This window comes from Scyliorhinus canicula, chromosome 6, assembly GCF_902713615.1.
Source record: "Scyliorhinus canicula chromosome 6, sScyCan1.1, whole genome shotgun sequence".
NCBI lineage: Eukaryota > Metazoa > Chordata > Chondrichthyes > Carcharhiniformes > Scyliorhinidae > Scyliorhinus > Scyliorhinus canicula.
In genome coordinates, this window is record NC_052151.1 from 116119387 (window position 1) to 116140596 (window position 21210).

At 44.1% G+C, this 21210-nt stretch overlaps 1 protein-coding gene across 2 annotated transcripts in view; it reads right to left on the reverse strand.

Moving 5' to 3' along the window:
* fndc4a (fibronectin type III domain containing 4a) overlaps positions 1-5628 on the reverse strand; it is a 249795-nt gene extending 244167 nt beyond the window's left edge. The window contains exons 1-2 of one of the 2 annotated variants that reach the window (XM_038799948.1): positions 5343-5621; positions 4994-5159 (exon numbers count right to left, since the gene is read on the reverse strand). In XM_038799948.1, coding sequence (XP_038655876.1) covers positions 4994-5090 — 97 coding nt within the window. In that variant the 5' untranslated portion in view covers positions 5091-5159; positions 5343-5621. Of the gene's footprint in view, positions 1-4993 lie in introns of both variants that reach the window. The other variant, XM_038799949.1, reaches the window with a different exon arrangement.
* Positions 5629-21210: the final 15582 nt, after the last annotated feature.

Genomic DNA, 21210 nt, shown 5'->3' on the forward strand with positions numbered 1-21210 from the left:
CCCTGAATCAGCCGCGGTACCACTGTAAAGTGTCGTGAATTCAGTCTGCGAGAATGGGCTTGCAAATAAAGTGACCATTTTACCGGGTGCAACAGAAGATATTATTCAACCGCGGCGCTTTAATGAGACCCCCTACCTTCTCCGTGTACAATTACATTCCAAATGATTTCATCAGATGGACTATGTCCTGCCAATGTTGACAAAACAGTGATGGTTGTGTTCGACCATAAGACGTAGTCATCTAAACTGGCTGCATTCTAAAATTTGTAAAACCATATTTAAAATTAAATATCATTATCCCCAAATCTGATATGTTTTACTTTTCTTGGGGCGAAACGTTCCTCTCTTTGTTTCTCGATCTCTCTCCAGGCAGACTGGCTATGCTAAATTGCCCCTTAGTGTCCAACGGTTAGGGAGTGACGGGGATGGAGAGTGGGCCAAGGTGGGCTGCTTTTTTGGAGGGCCGGTGCAGACCCAATGGGCCGAATGGCCTCCTTCTGCAATGTGGATGATCTTTGGTTCCATGAATAACATCACCCAATTTGCTTACTTTTCCTTGGCAGAGAGGGCTGAAGAAAATGGCACCTTCTCCAATGTGGCCAGAAAGGCTATTTTGAATCAAGCCAGATTAATCTGCCTCTCGGTTTACATTTCTGTCAATGATTCGGATCTGCAGTGATAAACTCCTGACTAATTTCAAAGAAGAAGTGAGTTACATTTCTAAATCCCATCTCGTGCAAGAGAGACTGAGAAAGTTGTGTGGGTACAGTAGGGGGAAACTCTGGGTCACTGCTATCTCAGTAACACTAGATGCAGAGCGATATGTCAGTGTATCCTTTATGCCATTTACTGGATATACTTGACATCTTACTTTCATTGCAGATGGTACACTTCAATTGAGACATGTGATTGTATTCTTAGTTCCTCCCGGAGGGGCTCTTTCTTCCCTCAGTGCTTTGGCTCAACAAGCACAGTTTGCACCTCTTTAAGTAGCTGCTGAATTTACTCCTCAATCTAAGCCTCGATTTTTGTTGATTTGTATTATTTGTTACACATTTTAGCATCAACTGCATATTTCAACCCCAATACAAAACCGGTAAAACCGCCGAGTCCGAGTAGACATGGGATTATTTAAAACCAAAAAAACTAGTGGATCAAAACATGAATGTTCCCATATGGGCTGAGGTTACCCTTCTCAACCTCGCCCGCGGAGTGGTGACCCTCAAATTAAATCACCACCAGTCAGCTCTCTCTCAAAGGGGGAAAGCAGCCTATCCTCGGGATCTATGGCGACTTTCAGTTTTCATTCTTCTGGTCAATTAGTTGCTGCTTTCGGTACAAATGGCAACAGGACGGACATTCTGGCAGTGCTGCGAGGTTGAGTTGTGGATTGTTGCCTGCCTGAACTCTGTGCATTCCGGTTCAGTGATACCCCAGATCCTGGCCTGCAACTGCTTCTTGTGCCATCAGGATCGTTGAAGGCAGGGCCAATCAGAGAAGGGTCATTTGGTCTGGGCCTCAAGCTCAAAGGGGGCCTCAAATCTTGACACTTGTTACTTTTTTCGGCACTTGATAAGTTTTGCAACTTGTTTTTATGCGCAGAAGGAAATTAAATAAGATAAGAAAGTAAGTTTTGCTGATCCGTCTTGTACACCAGGCAGCGCCTGTGAAGGAGGGCATAAGAATGTGTATATGTTAAGGCGGCAGAGCCAGCACACGGTTGAAGTTGTGGTACTGTTCGTTCACAGCAACTCTTTATAATGGGTAACTTTTCAACGTAACGTCCTAAGAATGAAAACATTCTTCTCTGGATTCCAAACTAAAGTAATTGCTTCAGGAAATATTGGGGTGTTTCCGAATACCACAATTGGATTGAGTATTTTTGTCAGTTTGCCTGAATCAGTGGCTTCAGGTGAAATTATTTTCACTGTGTTGAAGCAGGTGAAGAACAATCACCGTTCAGCTCTGGGCCAAGAACATTGGAATGGTCTCCTCATGAGTAATATCAACTGTGACATTGCACGAAGGCTAGATATTTCCTCAATAATTAGTAAATTCTGTCTCTTTTTTTGGTACCGTATTTTGTTTTAATCTATCTTCAATCTTTACGATGGCTCCGGGCCCCAAAAGCTGGAAGTGGCGCGGGCCTCCCTGCCCTCATGAGAGAGCCTGTTTGAAGCTCATAAAATAAAGCGCCGCATTACATGAGGGCGAACACCGCACTCCGGTACAAATTGCTATGTTGTTTATATCAGTCAAGTGATAATAAAGAGAAATAATACATCAAGTAAACATTGAAACAGTTCAGGTATACTATCCTGAGCTCGTAATAACTATCACATTTTGTTTGTGTATTTCAAACATGTATGTACACTCCCCCCGCCCCCCTCTCTTCCCGGTTTCCCACACTGTGTCCCCAGGGAGTCGGTTCACTGACCCTGATAACCGGCCTTTGAGATCAGCAACGGATTGGCCAAGCTTCCCTCTTGTGGGTGAATTATCTCTTCCCATTCCTGCGCCTCTGTGGCTTGAATGTGACTGGGAGTTCAGCACGCGAGGGACTGTGTAAAGAGCCATGACCTACTTCTTTTAAGTATTTAAATTGATGCATTGTTACACACACACAGCATTCATAACTTTTGTCACAACCCCTCAAATACTTCACGCCAAATGAACAATGCCGCTGCTCAAGTCCGCGACGACTGTACTCGGCTGAGGCAGCAGTCAGTCCCAGCAGCATTGCCAGGTGGCAAGTGTTGTTCGCCCATACACTTTCAATTACTGTAATCATCAATTAAACGCGGTTTTTTTTTGCGTGCATTATCCTCACCAATGAAATGCACGTTGAGCGGGGGAGGGGACACGTTTCATTCGTTGCTATGCAGATACCAAATCGATAATTCATGGCCGTTGCCAACGCATGCGGTCTCACTGTGCTGCAGGCGATGCTGAAAGTTCTGTTAGAAAAACGGGTTATCCCAACCCAGATTGATGACAGGTATATGCGAAGCCCGTTATTGAACCGGGAACTCAGAATACAGAAACAATTATTCATTTGATCTCCCCGTTCTCTCATATATTACAGACCCGTTTGATCGAAACAGGGGCGTGAAATTTACAAAATTTGACAGTCATCGGACTCGAAACGTTAGCTCTTTTCTCTCCCTACAGATGCTGCCAGCCCTACTGAGATTTTCCAGTATTTTCTCTTTCGTGAAATTTACACAAGGGTTCAATTTCAGAAATGCTTCGAAGTATATATATATATATATATATATATGCCCCCCTCCCTCCCCTTGGTCAGTATTGCTCTGATTCCCTTTTACTTTTTCATCTCTGCTTATTGTTTCATTCTCAAATTAATTGTGGTCACTTTCCTTCAGATACTGACCAGTTCCTCCACTGCCGCCATTTTTCTCGTCCCCATTTCACGGCTTTATAGTTGCTCATTTCTTAGGTTCGCACCTTTCGGGGATTTTGCTGGTGTTTTTTTAACAGGCGTTTTGTCCGTTCTTCCCCACAGTTTTCCAGCTTTGTTTAATTGATGATTACTTTCCCAACTTGCTGTGACATTCCACTCGCTCACCCTTCCCAATTATATCACCTTTGCTCCTCTCGCTGACCGGGCCCATTTACTCAGATTACTCGCTGCCAACTCGCTTAATCCCACCGTTTGCATCTTTGGGTCTCTCCTTAGTTCACTCAACTTGACTTTTTTCTGCCACACTGTTTAGACGCTGAGCTCTGACTGACATACATTTAGCACGAACTACCGGGCACGGCACAGCGCACTTCCTTCTCTATTTCCTCCTGCTGGATATCCCACTGACTTCCATAGATCTTACAGTGCAGAAGGAGGCCATTCGGCCCATCGAGTCTGCACCGACTCTTGGAAAGAGCACCCTACCCAAGCCCATACCTCCACCCTATCCCCATAACCCCACCTAACACTCAGGGCAATTTTGACCCCAGGGCAATTTAGCACCCAAGGATAATTTAGCATGGCCAATCCACCTAACCTGCACATTTTTGGACTGTGGGAGGAAACCCACGCACACACGGGGAGAACGTGCAGACTCCACACAGACAGTGACCCAAGCCAGGATTTGAACCTGGGACCCTGGAGCTGTGAAGCATTTGTGTGAATCACTATGCTACCAGCTGGATATCCCACTGACTTCCAATCACCTGCTGGATATCACCGTGCCTTCCAATCATCTGCTGGAAATCCCAGATTTCCAATCACCAGCTGGATATCCCACTGACTTCCAATCACCTGCTGGATATCCCACTGATTTCCAATCACCAGCTGGAAATCCCCCTGGCTTCCAATCACCAGCTGGATATCCCAGTGATTTCTAATCACCTGCTGGATATCCCACTGATTTCCAATCATCTGCCTGAAATCCCACTGATTTCCAATCGCCTGCTGGATATCCTCCTACCTTCCAAATCACCTGCTGGATATCCCCCTGCCTTCCAATCACTTGCTGGATATCCCGTTATTTTCCAATCACCTGCTGCATATCCCACTGTTTTTCAATCACCTGCTGGAAATACCCCGCCTTCCAATAACCTGCTGGAAATCCCACTGCCTTCCAATCACCTGCTGGAAATCCCACTGTCATCCAAACACCTGCTGGAAATACCCCTGCCTTCCAATCACCTGCTGGAATCCACCTGCCTTCCAATCACCTGCTGGAAATCCCACTGTCATCCAATCACCTGCTGGAAATCCCACTGCCTTCCAATCACCTGCTGGAAATCCCATTGTCATCCAAACACCTGCTGGAAATCCCATTGTCATCCAAACACCTGCTGGAAATCCCATTGCCTTCCAATCACCTGCTGGAAATCTCATTGTCATCCAAACACCTGCTGGAAATCCCATTGCCTTCCACATTAATTGAAGTTGCCGAATATCAGTGTTGTTGAAGTTATAATGGGCATCTGTGTAATGCTCACAAACATCAGAATAAAAAAATCCACTTACTTGCTGTCACCAGGCGGAAGTCACAACTAAATAATACCAGCATTGCAGAGTTCAAATACAAGGGAAATTGTGCCATTCCGCCCGTTCCAAGTAACATCCACACGGTTTGTCCCCCAATTCTGAATGGCACATGAAAACAATGCTGGCACCTTCTCTACAAAAATATCTGGGGAGAAAGGAGACCGCAGATGTTTATTTTCCCGGTTCCCATTGGGTCGAGTGTCAGTTTCTTAATCTCAAATCGTTCGCTTCAGGACGGAGGGCTGGAGCACAGAGGCCGGGAGTGCTGCTGAAAGTTGAGTGGAAAGCGTAACAAATAGAAAGATATGTCCCCGGGATCAAGTCTCACCGTTCACAGTCAGCTCCCTTTGCAGCTTTGCAAGGTGCCGGGTTGAGAAAAAATCCGTAAACTGTGAAATCATTCAGCAGAAAGCGGCTCTCCGAACTGGGGACGCAGGCACTGGAAACTCAGCGAGAACATCTCGCCTTCACCGAGGGGCAGAATGATCATTTCACGGCTCAGGGACGGAGATAATAAATTTGAAAAAAAAAATACGGCTCCTGACAGAGCTGAAAGTTCCCTGTAATATTAAAAAAAACCCCGACTGGCGGCGGGGAAAGGCCGCCTGTCGGTGGCTGGGATTGGCTTGTGCTGAAGGAGTCATTGGCAGGTCGACCAGTCGCTGACAAGTGTGAGCTTGGATTTCTGCCACCGCAGTGAGGGGAGGGGAAAGAACACAGCAATGAGTTAATTTGCCAAGTTTCTCTGCAAGGACAGACACGGGCTGATCATATTCCAGTCTGCCACTCGGATGCATTTACCACTGGCATCACTCATTGTGAGGTCTGGAATGAAGCCGGGTTAATAATAACACATCTAACCAGGAAACCGTCCTGACGCTTCGGCAACTTTGTATCTAAAGACAATACAATGTGGCTTCATTCCCCTGAGCATCGCTGCGCCGTAATGTAATTCGTGCACGTCAGATATAGACAGAGTGACCGATTATTTAAGTGATTAGTGATACAATTATGTAACTGCATCACTGGTCACACATCTGCAGCAACACATTTTTAAAAATAAAATAGAGACTGTAAAATCTTAACACGAACGGTAACTGCTGTTGAAGCCACTATACTATCTGAACACAGTTATCTTGTTGGACAAGATCTTTGGTGTAATGATGTGAATTGGGAAACAAGATGTTGATTTTTTTTCCGTGGAGGCATCAAAGATCCATTAAACTGGAAAAGGTTCAAGTGCGAGTGGAGAACCAAGCCCCCAGGCCAATCAAGCTCGAATTGGCGGCAGTCACTTTCGATACAATCCAATCAAATTTGAAGCAGTGGTTGCAATAACTCATTGTCATCATCACACAACAGAGGCACATTGTTTATTGAAGGCAGACTCTCTAACTGGTAGAGTGGTTGCTAATTGCTGTGGATAAGTGTAGAACCATGTAACCATTGAATCTCTACAGTGTAGAAGGAGGCCTTTCGGCCCATCAACCCTCCAGAAGAGCAACGTACCCAGACCCACATCCCCAGCCCGTTCCCTGTAACCCCACCTGCCCTTCACATCCCTGGACACTAAAGGGGTAATTTATCATGGCCTAACCTGCACATTTTTGAACTGCGGGAGGAAACCGGAGCACCCGGAGGAAACCCACGCAGCCATGGTGAGAATGTGCAAACTCCACACAGAGAGTCACCCAAGGCTGGAATCGAACCCAGGTCCCTGGCGCTGTGAGGCAGCAGTGCTAACCACTGTGCCACCTATAAACATTTGATGCAAATAATTCAACTTCAGGTAGCCTTGTGCTACCCGGCAGTGTGATATTCTCTACCAAACTAGTTTGTCTCTACCCAGAGTACAAGTTGGTGACCCTGATAAGTGGTCAGGCATGGCTCTCAGCAAAGATTTTATGATTTATTGAAGGAAAAACATTATGCGTCACCCTCACGTTTGAGCATTGTTTGCCAGCAGCTGTAATAGCTGAGGCTGTTGAAATGTTTACTATCAGTCAAGCATCCTCTGCACCAGGACTTTCAGAATGCATTACTGTCCCTTCTATTCATAAACAATGGTGAAAAAAGCTCTCACTTGTATTGAAAATTTGATGATTGTCCAAACATGTGAAGTCAAAAGATGAATCAGGCCACAAAAGGTAAGCGGGTTATTGTAAGAACTGATATTAATAAAAGGAGAAAAGATAATTGGGTTTTTACAGTGTATAGAGAACTCCATTTTCATTTATCATGTAAGAAATTCAACAAGAAAAGTACTAATGCAATCATATGACATTCCATTGTCCAATACTTTAAGAAAATATTTACCCATTTAAAATGAATAGAATTATGCCTTCATTAAAATAATGGAAAGGGAAATGTTTTGTTTTAATTTAGAGTACCCAATTATTTTTTACCAATTAAGGGGCAAATTAGCATGGCCAATCCACGTACCCTGCACATCGTTTTGTGTTGCAGGAGCGAGACCCACGCAGACATGGGGAGAATGTGTAAACTCCACATGTACAGTGACCCGGGGCTGGGATCAAATTGGGTCCTTGCTGCCTTGAGGCAGCAGTGCTAATGACTGCACCACCGTGACACCCTCCAGAAAGGGGAATGTTTTATAAACAAATTAATCATTAAATATATCACCAGTAATTTTCAGGTTCAACAAGATATAACAATAGAGTAATGACCAAGTATATATAATTCTGAAAGAGTCCAATCTACCCCAAATTAGGGTGGGTTAGTAAGTTTGCCAACGGCACGAAGGTTGGTGGAGTTGTAGATAGTGTCGAGGACTGTTACAACAGGACATTGACAGGATTCAGAGCTAGGCTGAGAAGTGGCAGATGGAGTTCAACCTAGATAAATGTGAAGTGATTCATTTAGAAGTTCAAATTTGAATGCTGAATACAGGGTTCAAGGCAGGATTCTTGGAAGTGTAGAGGAACAGAGTGATCTTGGAGTCCACATACATAGATGAAATGAAATTAAATGAAAATTGCTTATTGTCACAAGTAGGTTTCAAATGAAGTTACTGTAAAATGCCCCTAGTCACCACATTCCGGGCCTGTTTAGGGAGGCTGGTACGGGAATTCAACCATGCTGCTGGCCTGCCTTGGTCTGCTTTAAAAGCCAGCTATTTAGCCCTGTACTAAATCCCTCAAAATTGCCACCCAGGTTGATAGGGTTGTTAAAAAGGCATATGGCGTGTTGGCTCTTATTAACAAGGGGATTGAGTTTAAGAGCCGCGAGGTTTTGCTGCAGCTTTATAAAACCCTCGATAGAACACATTTGGAATTTTGTGTCCAGTTCTGGTCACCTCATTGGAGGAAGGATGTGGATGCTTTGGAGAGGGTACGGAGGAGATTTACCAGGATGCTGCCTGGACTGGAGTGCATGTCTTATGAAGAAAGGTTGAGGGAGCTAAGGCTTTTCTCACTGGAGCGAAGAAGGAAGAGAGGTGACTTGTTAGAGGTGAACAAGGTGATGAGAGGCATGGATAGAGTGGGTGCCAGAGACTTTTACCCAGGGCAGAGATGGCTGTCACGAGGGAACATAATTTTAAGGTGATTGGAGGAAGGTATAGGGGAGATGTCAGGGGTAGGTTCTTTACACAGAGTGATGAGTGCGTTGAATGCATTGCCAGCGGAGGTGGTAGAATCAGAGTCATTAGGACATTTAAGTGACTCTTGGACAGGCACATGAACAGCAGTAAATTGAAGGGGTGCAGGTTAGGTTGATCTTAGATTTGGATAAATGGCCAGCACAACATTGTGGGCCGAAGGGCCTGTACTGTGAGGCCCTATATTCTATGACCTGAAATAGAGAAGGTTAGTATATTTGATGAGGAATCTCGCTTGTAATATTGCCCCACGTTGAACTTTTGCCTGGAGTTAAAATTTGGCTTGTATGCTTTTGTGAGGGCCACACGAATCCTGGAGTTTGTTGAGTCAAACAGTAAGTAATTTTAATTTACAACAATATTCACACAGTACCAGCATTTCATTACTGTCCTCTCTCAAGCTGGTACCACACTGGCCAGCTCTATTTATACAGCTGAAAGGTTAAAGATTTCTCCGTTCACTTATTGGCGGAACTCCCATTCCCCATGAGCTCAAAGTGGCTGAGGTTGTGTCTCTGTGCTTGGAGACCTAATGTTTTGCTTGCTAGCTCCATTTTCTGTTTTGAAGCCTGGAATGAGGCAGAGGAAAGCCGTGAACAAGCCTACTGCCAGTCTGAAGAAGGGAAAGAAGTGTTTTCTCACTCCTCTGCTACACTTTGTGTTAATGCGGCTTCAGGTACTGACTGTTCTTGGTTTGAGATTCTGCTCTTGGAAGCTGCTGGAGGGGGAAAGAGAGGAGGAAGGCCTGCCTGTTATTGCAATGCTTGAGTCTGTATTGTCTGCTTCCAGCTGTCCTTTTGCTTCTTTTGACCAGGAGTGAGGCAAGGTGAGGAGTTTTACTGGCTTACTTCAGGCTGATGGTGGAAGAGGGTCTGCTCTTGAGGCATGTCTTCATTATAATACATTGTTTATCAACTTTTGACTGTGTGTAGTGACTTATGTCTGGACCTGGATGTCACTCGTTAATGCCCCTTGTGTTCCTGTTGCCCAGTCTTAGAACTGGGTGGTGTCGGGACACCAGATGCAGGCACTGCGGAGGGGAGGAGCAGCGGCCCAGTTCGACTGTACAACTCTGAGGTCATATCAGGCTGCCTTGTGAACTGCTGGTGACCTCTGTTTGTTGATGTTGTTTTATATTATTATTTGATATTGTTAAATTGTCACTTGATTGTATTTCCGGGTCTGAGGATCCGAGTGCAAGGGCACACCGAGTGCGAGGAGCCCTGTTTACTATGTATTTGTTTATTATGTCATTGTGTTCTTCATACCCACAATGTTGCGTTTTTCATTGATGCAGATATTTGTAATGTATCGGTGCCTGTCTGTATAGCACAGTGCCGTTTCCCTATGGATTCGTTGGTACTTGTGATATAGGGATGATTCATAGACCAGGTTTGGCCTGTTTCCTTGTAAGGGTGAAATGTTGGTGACTTCACTGGAATTTGCCTGTTTACTGTTCCATGTTGTTTTGTATTTTGTTTTTGTATACAAAGGAACTGTTAATAAATTAAAATATGCTGTATAGTGTTATGGGCCAGGGTTTAGGGAACACCAAAGTATATCATGGAGTTCACCTGACCTACAACTGTTTATAGATTTTGGTTATGAGGAGCACAAGGGTCTACCTTTAAAATGTTATTCAACAGAGGCCTTAAGCACTTTTAATCAAAAACAGAGTTTATGCTACGAATTCAGTTAACATTTTATAAACACACACAGTAAACATTTTATCAACTACAAACATAAATACCCCACACAGCTACAGAACTCTATATATTTAACCCTTAATAACTTCCCTTTACTGTTTCAATCCATAAATCAGACAATCCCTTTTACCACAAAACAGTAGGTTTGGATTCCTTCCAGAAAACAGTTATTACTTCGAAGTTATCAAGTGATCTGGAGACTCCTTTTTAACATGCAGAGACTCCACAATCCTTGTAGTCTGAATATAGCTTCAAACAGTCTAAACCGAAAGTTAAACTCAGAGCCACAGTTTCCAGCTCAAAACGAAAGTAAAAACGAGAGCCACCGCCCAACTCCACCCACACAATGACATCACTGCAGCCATTTGAGAAGACAAACATTTCTTAAAGGGACATTCCCATGACAATGGGGTAACCAATTGTCCCCAGCCAATGGGATCCAGGCAGGTTACAGCATGCATCTAGCATTTCCTGTTATTGTTTCTGCATTTCCCGTGTTTTTGACCATCTTAGTTTTTTGCAATTTTTCAGTCCCTCACTGAGATGATGTTTTCTATTATTTGCATTTACTTGGATCTCTTACTAAGAGTGTCTCCATTAAGGAATTCTAATCACTCCTTTACCCTTGATAATTGCAGTTTCTGTTGTCATTTCCATTCTCCTTTTCTCGCTCTTCCATTCCACCATGAGACTTGCTTATCTTTCAGTTTCCAGTTTTGAAGGAGAGCATGTACCCGAAACATAAATCTGCCTTTTCTCTCCACTGATGTTGATGGATGTGCAGTGTATGTAATATGTACAGACTTTCCTGCTTTCATATCAGAAAGAGTAAGATGCATGGTTCCGTCTGAAACATTTTATCAGATCTGACACAGTGGAATATTCTTATTGGAATGACCAGAATAGGCGAGAGTAACATATATGCTAATTACTTTCACACGTCAGCAACTAATGGGTTTAGATGCTCGTGAATGCACTTTGAAATGCAGTAAGGTGTTACAAATGGTAGCAGACAATGTAAAGGTCAGTTCAGTCAATCACGTCAAAAGACGTTAGAAAGGCAAGTGTTGAGTTAGACAGCTTTAAAGAGGAAGATAAAGCATTGATATTTGAAATGGGGCGTTCAGCACAAAATATAAGGGATAAAATTAAGGATTAAAATGTTGAAAAAAATGCTCAAACCAGAGTGCTGTAAAATGTCCACGGTGAAGGTTGCATTGTGTTTGGTTCTAACATTATGGGACGCAATGCTCAGAAATTCAGATTGAAGTCGTGAGGAAAAGTTCAGGAGGTGTGTTCCAGGACTGAATTCAATTTCACAAATTGCCATGGTGCAATTAGCACTTTAACCTCTAGGTTGCTAGTCCAGTACCATAACCATCAAGCTAATATTATTAATTTGCGATCACAGCGAAAAACTGAAAGTTAATTGAATGTAACTTTTGCCTCAAAATGTAATATATTGTAAAAATAAAAGAATGCAGACCTATAGTCTGCAATAACAATGCAATTTCTTAGCAAACAGTGGACCTGCTTTTTACCAACTAAATATAGATCTATCTCCAGCTGCCGTACATATTAGCACCATCAACTTCAATGGTAAAGTTATTGTTTATTAGTGTACAACCAGTTGTGAAATCAAAATGAGTTATTTTGAAACAGATTTCATTTTTCCTCAATTATGCCCTTCAAAGAGAAAAATGGCTCAGCTGTGATTATAAAGTTCCATATTATGTCTTTAGATCCTGTCAAAATTAAATTCTGATTATACTGACAGAGGTTTCAGTGATGCTGTTTTCTAAGAATGCAGATGGAACTTTCATTTTATAAACATTGACACTAATGATATCAGGACAAGGCTTTGACTGTGTAGAATCTGGGAATGAGAAATATTCAGTTGTTATGAATATTTATCATCCAAAACAACTTTTTAAACAGATACACAGGCCCTTTCTCAGATGTTTCCTTATTGTTGCTCTTTATTTAGAGAACAAAACAGCATCCTTTGAAAACATAAATTACTTTCCTATATTTACACTCCATTTTCTTGTGAGGTGTGACACATTCTATTGCTGCATGTAAAAAAGCATATGTGGCACTTGCACTGTACAACATATAGGTCCATTAATAAAGCAATGACAATTTAATAATTTCTGGCACAGCAGTACCAGGACAGACTGTTATTTTAATATCAGAGTGTGGAATTAATTCACTGGCCTTCAGTTTTAATATACGGTTTCAGATAAACCAGTGGTTAAATTAAGTGTCAGTACTGGATATTATCTTTGAAAATAAACAAATGACTGGATTAAAAATGATCAGGCAGGATGGATTTCCTTTTATTTCTTTTCATTTACTGATCTTTATTGATGGTAATTTGCACAACTAGATTTTGTACTTCATTCACTAAAGAACTTTGGGGTGAAATTGGTCTTGGGCACAACACAGGTGAGTCAATCAACATCCATTTTTATATACTGCCAATTTTCTTTACCAGTGATATCAACAGAAAGGAGACTGGCGGGCATGCAAAATGGGTTGCAAATTCATCATTGTCCATTTTACTTTCCGGCCCAAGATCTACTTAAAAGTGATCCTTTCTATGCGTTGTTTTGGTTGTTGTTCACAATCTGGATTCATTTAAAAACGAAGGAAAGTAAAATGTTGGAAATTGTATTCACAGGAAGCTTTAAGGGCCTGCAGTAACTCAGTATGATTTGTGGCAAACTGTCTTCTGAAGAATGTTTCTGGATGTTCAGGCAACCAATCTGACTCCCAGGAACGATAATGAATCGACAAAGGATAAAGTGATGCATTTATCTAGGCAGCAGTCACGTAACCAATGTGGTATCTGTGAGGATAGGGTGTGACCATTTTAACGGCAATTAAAAGATCCTTGTCACTGGTGAAAATGTCAATATCGTTCTTTTCTTTTTTTAAATATTTGTTTCTCCTATCTTAAATCTGAAATTTTTCAATTTGAATTCATCAGCTCATTAGATATAACTTTGATCAGACATTGGTCTTTGCAACTTGAAACAGAAATTTATGTAAAATTAGGTCAGATTTAATACCAACAGGAATGGCGGTGACCATGAGAGTTTCACAATTAATTTTTTATTGGCTGAATCAATATCCTAATTTTGCACTCCATTCCATTTTCTTATCCATTGACTTTAGACACATGGCTATTCAAGGCGGCTCGCATTTTATAAGGGGTCAGAACGGGGAATGCACGGCCGAGGCTGCACATAACCCTGTTTTGTACAGCTCGCTGGAACTCCCCGGTGTTGCAAAAGATTATGTTTAAATGGTGTCTCTATTTCTGAGCCCCCTGAAGCAATCCTTGACACCCCCCCCCCCCCCCCCCCCCCCCCCAGCTCACACGCAATATGGGAGGGACCCCAGGACCATCAACAACCAAGCAGGGCACCCCTGGCCGAATCGCACATGCGCAACAAATGCCAGCTTGGTACCTCAGCAGTGCCAACCTGGAAGTGCCCATGCCAGCTGCCTGTGCTGCCTCGACACCTTGGCAGTGCCAGGATGGCACCCAGATGGCACTACAAAGGTGCCAAAAGCTGAGAAAACTGCCTCACAGCGCAGAGGATCTGGGTTCGATCCTGGCCCCAGGTCACTGCCTGTGTGGAGTTTGCACATTCTCCCCGTGTCTGCATAGGTTCACCCCCACAATCCAAAAATGATATGCAGGGTAGATGAATTGGCCACACTAAATTGCCCTTTAATTGGAAAAAAAGAATTGGGTACTCTGAATGTATTAAAATGAGAAATAGCAAACCAATTTTCACCTGGCGTTCACAAGGGAATTCACAGACCTGGCATTCACTGAGGAATCTAAGTCCCATTCGTGTCTCTATCTGGTCCTCAGGTGATTGAATATGCTGGATCATAGTAGCATGGCTGTACTGCACTGTCACCTGATTTAGAGATATAGTTTGCAACTGGTCCTCCTTCAGAGAGTGGCTGCCAGAGACAGCAATCACCTCAGTCCGTTGAATCTAGCAAGCCCAAAGAGCAAGCAGATGTATCCTCCACCTTGGTTACTCAGGGGACAGCTAGAGGAAGATCATGTCAGCAAAAGGTTATGGGGCACATAACCTTGGTTAGGTCACATCTGGAGTACAATGTGTAGTTCTGGCACTTCACTTCAGAAAGGATATATTGACCTTTGAAAAGTGCAAAGCAGGTTCACAGAGTTAGTTAATGAGGAGAGATTATATTAATGGGCTTCTATTTCCTGGAATATAGAAGGTTGATTGAGATTTTTAGGAGATGAACTTGATAAAGCAGTTAGAGAACTTTTTTGTGTTGGTAGAAAGTATAAGTCAAGGGGATATAATATTAAAATCAAAGCCAGGATATTCAGGAGAAAAGTTTGGAAACACGTCTTCACACAAAGGATGAAAAAATGTATCGAATTCTCCTCCAAAAAGCAGCAGATGCTGACTCAATTCATAATTTTAAATTTGAGAATTTTATTTGTTAACTAAAGGTGATAAGTGATAATCTGGGTGGAATCACAAGACAAATCAGTCATTGACAAATCAGGCTAGAGGGATTTGATGTTTTTTTTTGTCTCCCTGGCAGCAATGAGATAATGGCCAGGTAATTTGTTTTTGTAACGTCAGTTGAGGGATAAATATTGACAGCAGGGAGAAATTTGCCACTCTTCTTTCAATAATGCCATGAGATGTTTCCCTATTCTCCTGAGAGGGTAGCCAAGGCCTTTGCTTCATGTCTCATCTGAAACTCCAGTGCAGCACTCCCTCAGTACTGCACTGGAGTGATAGCCCACGTCACGTGCTCAAGTCTTTGGCGTGGGTTTGAACCGACATCCCTCTGACTCAGAAACAAGAGTACTATCATGAACCAAGATTGATGGATCAACTTTGGGAAATTACAAGTCAAAATTGCAGGGAAGATGTATTTTGATACATTTGAGTTGCAAACTGACATTGATATTTTACATGGCTTAATTCAGTACAGAGGTGGCTTCCTTTGCATCTGATATTGGGATGTGAAGGAAAATCACCTATCAACAATTGCTGTTTTCTCTATGATCAACTTGCATGGGGAAAATTAAGGCTCCAGTAGAAATCCAACAGTTTTAATTATGGGAACCAATAGAGCTGGTATCTATCTACTCCGGTACTGACAACTCAGCCTGGTCTGTTTCTGTGGTGACTGGAGGCTCTCCTGTCACAGATTGACTTGGTAACTCACTACTCGGACAACCAATGTTTCCTGCTGCCAATATGGTTTCAGCTGTAGTACTGGCTGCTGGGCCAACTCTCGTCCATACAAGTGGTCCACATGTTTCCTGGTAATTCTGTATTGTACATTCACTTTGTAAGTTAGTGGTCCTGTCTTGCAGCAACTCTTGGACCAAGCTAGGTTTGCAGGGCTATGGGGAAAAAGCAGATGAGTGGCACTATTTGGGTAGCTCTACAAAAAGCTAGCACAGGCACGATGGAGCAAATGGTCTCCTTCATGCCAAAAAATGTAAACTTGTCAATTTCTACACTTGAATGAATATAAAATGCAAATCTCTCGCTATAATCAGAATTTCACACTCATTTCATATACAACTCAAATAATACAGTAAACCAAAATTGGCTGTCTAAATGTTGAGGGGAGTGGACAATGATGAGGTGGAGGGAATCGGGTGCATTGGGGCTAAATTTACTCGCTCCCAAAGACAGGTGTGGGAAGGTAATGCACGATTAACATCCGTCCGTCAGCTGTAATGTGGAAAAAAGAGCAATTTTATTTTGCCTCCTGTTTTGAATGATTTCAACATTCATCTAGAAGTAACTCTGCTGTTGATTAACTGGACACATCAGCAGAGACTGACTTGCACCAGTAAATATGGCATGCACTGCTCTTAACATTTAAAGAGGATGTATGTTATGGCCGTAGTGCCGGTGGCTGGCCGTTGAACAGGGAGTGAATCTGACTTGTGAACTATTGAATGATGGCACAATGTGGGAGAGTGGGAAGTCCATGGGTACACTGCACTGGAGGTCTTGATGAAGGAGGTGGAGTAGGGGAGAGATGTCTTGTACCCACAGGGGGCGACAAAACCCTGCAGCCAAATGCTGTTCACTGGGTTGATTCTTGGAATGAAGGGGTTGTTTTATGAGGATTAGGTCCATAATAATTGGAGTTTAGAAAAATGAGGTGATCATATTGAAACATTTAAGATTATGAGCGGGTTTGTAGGGTAAATGCTAAACAGGAGTTTCCCTTCGAGAGAACACTGTTTCAGAATAAAGAATCTCCCATTTGCGAAGGAGATGAGAAGGAATCTATTCTCTCAGAAAGTAGTTAATTATCTCTCCCATGGAGCAGTAAAGGCTGGGACGCTGTATTCAAGGCTTAGACAGATTTTTGATCTCCAAGGTTATGGGGATCAGCCAGGAATTGGAGCTGAGGCCATGATCAGACCAATCATGATCTTATTCAGTGGCAAATCAGACTCGAGGACTCGAATGGCTTACTCCTGCTCCTATTTCTTATGTTCTAATTTTAGCTGCATATTTTAATTGTTTACCATCAATATTACAATTGTGAAATCTAGGAACATGTGGATGACCAGAAAACCTTGGCTGATGTACAATTTTACAACTGTTCATTTTCGGCCATAAGGAGTATAACCGTCAGGTGGTCCAGAACCTTCCTTCATATGGTGGGTGGATGGAGAGGGTTGGGTCTCGGGATGGATGGCAGGGGATGGCGAACAAAGGATATTCCCATGGCACTACCACTAGAAACTTTCTGGAGCTAAAAATCAGGGTAAAATCCAGATACAGTCTGGTTGTATTCCATTTCCTGTACCTTCATTGAATCGCTGCTCCAGTTTATAAGATGAGGATGGGGTAATTGCAGATTGAGGTCCAGGCTGATGAGCATGTACATCATTAGGCCTGCCACAGAGCCTCCCTGCAGCATGGAACATTCCAGCTTCAGCTTGGCACAGATCTTCATGCAGTGTTTGGAGCCCATCTTTTCTCTCGTGGAAGTAGAGGCCAACTCCAGCCAACGCCAATATACCCAACCACAATGCAGCGACCAGTGAATGATATCTGTTTCCATTGCACCACAGGCAACTGCCATCCAACATCTGAGGGCTACAGCAAAACCTCAGACAGAGGCCATGACAGCTAAGATTGCTGCCATGCATGTCCTGCTTGGTGCCACACAGGCACAGACTACTTCCTTCTTAGCTCCATGTGCCAGTGCTTAAATAGGCTCTCACAGCTGTTCTCGAATAGTTCACTAGGACTGTTGAGATAGCCCCTTGCTGCTGCAGGGGTGGCAGAGATTCCAAATACGCAAACCTGCTGCCCATATCAGGATGACCGCATTTGTGCTCCCATCGCTACCACTCTGTGACTGTCCTTGCTGTTACCTCTCAGCCAGCCATCCCAGAGTGTTGCCACCCATGCGGAAGTGGTGCAGTTTGAAGATGAATCCCCTGAGAGAAGGCACTAAAAGGACATGAGGGCCAAAGTGCCAGTTTGGCTAATTCAGCGTTAGACAATGAGGGGAACATTTTCTGCTCCAGGTTTCAGGAGGTGGGGGGGGGGGGGGGGGCTGAAAATCATGTGGGAATATCCAAACGGCTTTTACTCCAGCCAGATTTCTCTGATCAATTGTCCTCTTGCCCCACCAGTAATGCACACATATCCGGTGTTCAATGTCCGGATCCCCATTTGAATACATTTAAATGTCATTATCAGGCCATTTACACCTGGCAGCAGCCCCCTCCCCCCACCCCGTTATATTGTCCATTCGCATTGGCATGAATTATGACAGGTCCCTCACGGTGCGCACCGGAGGCTGGATTCTCTGCTGGCGGAATGCTCCATTTTGCCGGTAGCCTGGGGGTTTCCCAACGGCGTTGAGCTGCTGCACAATGGGGAAACCCCATTGACCAGCCGGCGTAACGGAGCATCCTGCCGGCGGGGTGAAACAGAAATATGGCGCGACAGGGCAGAGAATCCAACCCCTGGTGAGCAGAACACAACTGAGGCACACAGGTGATGTGCAGCCACTGGGAGGGGGAGGGTCATGAGCCGGCAGTATCCTGGCACTGCCTGGGCACTGTCCCAGGTACCACACAGAGCCCGCCTCACCAGTGTGGCATCATGGCGCTCACCCATTACTTTTTTTCACCAAGAGGCTGTCATTACAGTGGATGGATTTTCTCTTGGTGCTGATGGCTTTCACCCCATTTTCACGCCCACTGTCGCACTGTGCCCAATAATGAGTATTCTGCCCTGAATGTCTTCACAACCTGCCCATTCAGCATGTTTCCAGCAAATACATGACACACTTGCGCGAGCACCCTTGCACTGAACAGACATACCTGCACCCTTACAAACATGGAGCACTGTACAGGGGTGCCTGCACCCTTCCAGGCACGATGCACTGTACAGGCAAGCCTGCACCCTTGGCATGCTACGCTATACAGACAACTCTGCACCCTTACAAGCATGGAGCACTGAAGAGGCATGCCTGCACACTTTTTAAAAAACGTTTTTTTATTCTCCTCCTTATTCAAATTTTCTCCCAAATTTGCACCCAATAATAAACAATAATCAGTAACATAGAACATACAGTACAGAAGGAGGCCATTCGGCCCATCGAGTCTGCACTGACCCACTTAAGCCCTCGCTTCCACCCAAGAGCAATTTATCATGGCCAACCTACCTAACCTGCATGTCTTTGGACTGTGGGAGGAAACCGGAGCACCCGGAGGAAACCCACGCAGCCACGGGGAGAACGTGCAGACTCCGGACAGACAGTGACCCAGCAGGGAATCGAACCTGGGACCCTGGCTGTGAAGCCACAGTGCTAATCACTTGTACTGCTCATAACGAATGTAGTGTCAATCCCCATATCAATAACAACAATCCTATCCTCCCACCAAAACCCAAACATTAGCCTGTATGTAAACATAAACAAATGACAAAAAGTAATCCAGAATCTCCGATGGTCACCATTAACACATACAGTCCTTCTCCCCCCCAAACCTCCCAGCCTCCAACCGCCCTAATGTTTGATATGATCCAAATCTCAAAAGTGCATAATGAATAACGCCCATGAATTGTAGAACCCCTCCATCCTTCCCCTCAGTTCAAATTTGACCTTTTCAAGTGTTAAGAATTCCAGCAGGTCCCCCCGCCACGCCAGGGCACAGGGTGGAGAGGTTAATCTCCACCCTAACAGGATCCGCCTTCAGGCAATCAACAAGGCGAAGGCTACAACATCTGCCTCCGCACCCGTTTCCAATCCTGGCTGGTCCGACACCCCGAATATGGCCTCCGGTGGGCCTGGGTCCAGTTTCACGTGCATCACTTTACAGATAACCCTAAACACCTCCTTCCAGTAATCCTCCAGCTTTGGACAGGACCAAAACTTATGAACGTGGTTTGCGGCACCCCCCACACAACGTTCACACACATCTTATACCCCCTCAAAGAGCCGTCTCATCCTCACCCTTGTATGGTGCACTCTATACACCATCTTCAGCTGTATCAGCCCCAATCTCATGCACGAGATGGAAGCGTTCACCCTTCGGAGCACCTCACACCAGAAAGGCATGCCTGCACCCTTACAAGCATGGTGCACCATACAGACGTGCCTGCACCCTTACAAGCATGGTGCACCATACAGACGTGCCTGCACCCTTACAAGCATAGTGAACCTTGCAGGCATGCCTGCGCTCTTACCGCATGATACATTGTGCAGACATGCCAGCACCCTTACAAGCATAGTGAACCTTGCAGGCATGCCTGCACCCTTATAAGCAAAGTGCTTTGTGCAGGCATGCCTTGTGTGGTAAGAAAGGAGCAGCTTCATTTTTGAGATTCCAAGCTCCAGTAGTAATGACACCATCATTGCTACAGCGTCTAATTTTGAAGACTGCATGCCTCAAAAAAGCATTAAGATTACCTTAACTTGAATGGTCCAGTCCTCCCTGAGCAGTCTTCAAATTTTACCATTCCCAACTTCATAACTCCCTGGGCTATTGTTATAGAGTCATAGATGTTTACAGGATGGAAACAGGTCCTTCGGCCCAGCTTGTCCATGCTGCCCAGTTTCTATCATTGTTTTCCCCATCAGAGCAACATGACCCCTTACTGATTATCTGAGTCTTCATGACATACTATTGATGCCCGATTATGCAGACAACCATGCAATTTGCAGCTCGGTGTAGGTTCTCCTCGAAATATTTTGCTCCTTCACATTTCTACCGTTGGTAGTTGAGTATCTTGGGTTATAAGAACATATGGGTCAAATGGGTAGAAAAGTGGATAGTGGAATTTAATCCTGTAAAGTGTGAGGTGATACACTTTGGAAAGAATAATGTGACAAGGAAGTATACTATGAAAGGTCTGATACTGGGAAGTTCTGAGGAACAAAGTGACCTTGGCGTGTTTGCCCATAGATCTCTATAGGTAGAGGGGCAGGTTAACAGGATGGTGAAAATGCCATATGGGACACTCACTTTTATCAATCGAGGCATAGATTACAAAAGCAGGAAGGTCATGTTGGAGTTACATAGAACTTTGGTGAGGCTACAGCTGGGGTACTGTGTCGAATTCTAGTTGCCTCATTATAGGAAGGATGTGATTGCACAGGAGGAGATGCAGAGGCGATTCACCAGGATGTTGCCTGGGATTAAACATTTAAGTTACGAAGAGAGGTTACATAGACTTGGCTTGTTTTCACTGGAGCAGAGAAGACTGAGGGGCGACCTGATCGAGGTGTACAAGATTATGAGGGGCATGGACAGGGTGGATAGGGAGCAGCTGTTCCCCTTAATTGAAGGGTCAGTTACG